Raw genomic sequence first — 4847 nt, forward strand, 5'->3', positions numbered from 1 at the left:
AATTGTTTAAGCCCAAAAGAGAATGTTTCTCAACGCTCACTGAAGTCCTTCCTCTTTAGTAGCAATTGATAGTAGCAGTTTTATGATCATGACCAATCTTGTGGCTTCCTCATAGATCTATCCCAGTAGTACTGGAGGGATGGATTGCTTTCCCTCCCTGCTGATTCCACAAAGGAACTGATTTCACAAGGACAGGCATCTTAGAGATGATCTCTACACTTGGCCTCCTCCCTGTTAAGAGGGCCCTAATAGTCCAGCCTGAGTTTTCCAGGTCATTCCCAGGCAGAGATGTCGATAAGAGACTGGTCATAGAAGAGATCCACAGCTTCAGGGGAGGCAAGATAGCTTAAAGACCCATCTGAATAGAAAGACCCACCACCCAGAAGCCAGAGGCCCTAAACTGTGTCAGAAAGAAAGAAAGGTTTTGAAATCCTCTGGCCTAGGCCTCCTGGTGTTGGAGCTCCAGGTTGAACCTTGCTGGGCCTCTAGGAGCACAGAGCAGAGCAGAGCTACAGCTCTTCATCCATGCTGAGCACCAGAGGTTTTGTTACATGCCAGTTTAGCTCTGACTATTGCTCCATAGTCAGAGATATGGACCAGTAGTCAGAGGTAAATGGACAGAATTAGTAACATTGAACGACAGTCTTATTTCTGTTATCTAATACATATTCTATTCCAGTTCACAGTGGTCCTGTTTCTCCAAGAACTCTGTTGAAAGTTCTAGTAAATGCCCTTGAATTTCAGTGTCTCCATATCTATAGTGACATCTGGTTTTATGCTGTCTCAAGAGACGTAACATACACTAATAATTACTATATATAACAATTACTACAGGGTCATTACTCTGGGTCGGTCATGATGCTAGTAAGCACTTTAACATCGTAAGTCTCACAGTTCCATTGAGGAAGGCCCTGTCTTTAGATTCATTTATATAGGAAAAGCTGAGGCTCAGAGAAGTTGAACCATTTGCCCAAGGTCCCATAGCCAGTAGATGACCGAAGCAGGATTTGAACCCAGATGCCAAAGCCAGTGCTCTTAGCCCCAAACCCTGCTGCCTACATACATTGCATCGATATGGTGAGTTAGTGCAGGATCTGGAACAGTAATAAAATCAGCTCCGCGTTGAGGCCTAGCTCCTGCCTCTGTCTGTTCTACCAATGCCACAAGTTAGCGTGAGGAACTGGAGCCCTAATCGGCTCAGCATTCTGATCTTATGACAAATGTTTTGTCCTTTTCCTGTTTTTCTTTTTCTGGCATGTTCAGGAAGTTTCATGGCTATAACTCCCTGAAGGAATACTATGAGGAAGAAAGCTGCATGCGGTATCTGCACAGGGTGAGTGGCCATCACCGGCTGAGAATCAGCATCCCTTCATCAGCCTTGCATACAGTACAACATATAGCCCTCCTACATTTTCCTGGTGGAAGCTCAGTGGGAATTTTAGCTTGGATTTGTTTATGGAACCAGACCCTCTCCCTCTGTAACTAGCATATATTAATCCCAGAGCTGCCCGGAGACTGGGGTGCTTCCACGGCTGTGTGAGAACCCTTAAAATTGCTCCAACACCCACTTTTTTCTTAGTCTTCCTTTGACAGTATAATCCTGTCTGGTTTCTGCCAGACCGATGAAATCTGTCTAGGTTTCTCACCATCCTGGACCCTCTTCTGGCCATTCTTTATTTTGTTACCATGGTGCCTGAGACTGAACTCAGAATTCCTGCCATGATCTGGTATGCACAGAGTAAGATGGATGTGTTTTTGCATCAAAGTAATGAGGAGCATGTCTGTTAATGAAGTAGACTGGTTTGTATTAATGCCATTTTTAGCAGCTACAATAAACGTTGTGTGTATTAAGTTTCTGGCCAACCAAAATCTCCATAAGTTTGTTTTACCTGAATGACCAACAAGCCAGTCCCTCTCATTCTGTCTGCGCAATTGACTTACCCACACACGGGACTTCCCATTTCTCCTTGTCAATGGCCACCTGTAGGTTTGGCCCACCTTTCCCTTGTAAAGCAGATCACTAGGAACTGGAGTTGTGCTGTTTGACTGGCCAGCCCTCCGAGTTTAGCAGCATCAGGCCTTTGGTGTCATCATTTAAGCCATTATAGGAATGTTGAGCTGTGTAGAGCCAACACCAGAGACCTGCAGGTTAGCACAATCATTCACTGCCTCAATATGGCTGTTCAATGACCTCTGATTCTCCCCATCAGAACCACCTCCACTGAAATGAAAAAGGAGGCTATGGCTGTTTTACTAAAGTGGATGTTGAATGCAGCCCTGCCAAAGGTTTTCCAATATCCACCAGCCTACTCCTATTTTCAACCTTCAGATTCTTCTTTTCTTTTTAAGAGACAGGGTCTCGCTCCATTGCCCAGGCTAGAGTGCTGTGGTGTGATCATAGTTCACTGCAGCTTTGGAATCCTGGTCTCAAGTGATCCTCCCGCCTCAGCCTCCTGAGACTGGGACTATAGGTATGAGCCACCGCGCCTGACCTAGATTCTTTTGATTTGTTCTGTTTTTGTTTTTGTGTTTTAACAAATAGAAATGGGGGTACAGGTCTCGCTATGTTTCCCAGGCTGATCTCAAACTCCTGGACTCAAGCAGTCCTCCCACCTCAGCCTCCCAAAGTGCTGGGATTAAAGGCATGAACTACTGTGTCTAGCCTTGGCCTAGATTCTTCTAGAAAATCTCTTTTTTCTAATGTGGAGTACACTTCATTTTTCCCTCCCAAGATATCAACCAAATACATACATAATTTATTGTTAAGTCGTTTCCTAAAAGGCATGGCTAATCTGAAACACTGTGATGATCATCAGGAAGCTTTGCTTCTGCACTTGCCTGCTGCCAGAGCAGTAGTCACAGCAGCAGATGTAACTCATCACACTGCCAGAGAATACCAGGCACCCTTCCTCCACCGGTTGAGCTGTGACCATCTTCCCTCTGCTTCAAAAATATGTCTAGCAGTGAGTTTGAGCCTTCAATCGATGGTGTCTGAAAATGGGAATCGGTAATTTAATTCTGCTTTATTTTCTTGTTGCAGATTTATGTGCCTCTCATGCTGGTTAATGCAGCTGATGATCCCTTGGTGCATGATAGTCTTCTAACAATTCCAAAATCTCTTTCAGGTAAGTGTTTCTTCCTACTGCCCTCTCAACAGCTCAGCAAATTGCCACAGTAAATCTGCCACTTCACCATGCTGCCATTTCCTGGAGGCCAGCCTCTGTGGGGAAAGACATCTCACTGCAGTCAGTGTTCTGTGTGGTCTGAAAGTCCTTGGGCTGTGACAGGGCCTGGGCATCAGGCCTCCCTCGTGTCCCTCCCAGGGCATGAGACAGGACCGTCATATATATCCATAGCCAGTGGGGCTCTGGGGAGCCACCTGATGTTCTGTGAAATTATCTCAGGTTTAGGTTTCCCTTAAGTGTGAGAGTTCGACATAAAGAGATAATTAGATTTAAAATTTGAGACTAGGCTCACACCTATAATCCCAGCACTTTGTGAGGCTGCGATGGGAGGATCACTTGAGGCTAGGAGTTTGAGACAAGCCTGGGCAACATAGTAAGACCCTATCTCTAAAAAAAAAAACTTAAAAATTAGATGGGCATGATGGTACTTGCCTATAGTGCTAGTTACTAGGGCGGCTGAGGCAGGAAGATCACTTGAGTCGAGGAGTTTGAGGCTATAGCAAGCTATCTGGGCAACCGAGCAAGACCCTGTCTCTAAAAATAAATAAATGGTAAAAAAAATAAAATAAAATTTGACTTGAAAAGCAAAACAAAATCCGATTCTGCAATCTTTTGTGACAGCCTCTCCTCTCCATCTGCTTTAAAGATAGAAGCACCTGGGCCAGGTGTGGCGGCTCACGCCTTTAAATCCCAGCACTTTGGGAGGCCGAGGTAGGTTGATCACTTGAGGTCAGGAGTTTGAGATCAGTCTGGCCAACGTGGTGAAACCCATCTCTACTAAAAATACAAAGATTAGCCGAACGTGGTGGTACACACTACTAGAGAGGCTGAGGCACAGAAATCACTTGAACCCGGGAGGTGGAGGTTGCAGTGAGCCAAGACGCTCTCAAAAAAATAAAAAGTAAAGTCAAGCTCCAGGTTATTAATTCTCAGTACGTCCGCTTAGCATGTGGCATGGAGAGCTTGGGCATCTTTTAACACAACTTGCAGCTTTAAGAATTTTGAAGATAAATGTCTGTAGTGAAAAAATCACTGACTCAATTGAATTCTCCTTGTTCTCTAGTAAATAATACTGTAAATGCTGTGAATCCCTAATCAGAGCCTGACCCCTACCACTAGCATGGACATCACCTGGGAACTTTTTAGAAATGCAGCATCTCAGCTCTCCCTTCAGGCTTAAAATCAGTATGTGCATTCTAACAAGATATCCTAAGTGATTCCGATGCACAAAGTTAGGAAGCACATTGAACCACCTGGGGAGCTGGAGTAATGCCAATGCTTAGGAATTCCCCTCCCTCATGCCTCCCCGACCTTCCACACCCAGAGATTCTGATTTCATTCATCTGGGCCAGCCTGGGCTTAAGGAGCTTTAAGAACTCCCCAGCTGATTCTAATATGCAGCCAAGTTTGAGAACCCCTTAGAGTTCTAAGGCCTTCTTAAACTGGTGCCCATTCAGCTCCAAAGCCAGGCTGTATTCTAAAACCTGCTAGATGCCCCTGCCTTGCCTGCCCCCTACTTTGGTGAACAAGGCAGAGTGAGTGGAGGTTGGTGAGCTTTCCCCACTTAGGTGACCCCTCTGTGGGGAAAGCCCAGGCTGTCCTAGCTAGCATCCTGGAGCAAACTGGAGAACAGTAACTCACTCAGCTGCCTTTCCCCTGCAG

At 45.4% G+C, this 4847-nt stretch overlaps 1 protein-coding gene across 12 annotated transcripts in view; it reads left to right on the forward strand.

The window, feature by feature from the left end:
- ABHD2 (abhydrolase domain containing 2, acylglycerol lipase) overlaps positions 1-4847 on the forward strand; it is a 117974-nt gene that overhangs the window by 107254 nt on the left and 5873 nt on the right. For all 12 annotated transcript variants that reach the window (XM_078326734.1, XM_054257223.2, XM_078326735.1 and 9 more), the window contains 2 exons: positions 1264-1333; positions 3041-3125. In XM_078326734.1, coding sequence (XP_078182860.1) covers positions 1264-1333; positions 3041-3125 — 155 coding nt within the window. The remainder of the gene's footprint in view (positions 1-1263; positions 1334-3040; positions 3126-4847) is intronic.

Source organism: Callithrix jacchus, chromosome 6, assembly GCF_049354715.1.
Source record: "Callithrix jacchus isolate 240 chromosome 6, calJac240_pri, whole genome shotgun sequence".
Taxonomy (NCBI): domain Eukaryota; kingdom Metazoa; phylum Chordata; class Mammalia; order Primates; family Cebidae; genus Callithrix; species Callithrix jacchus.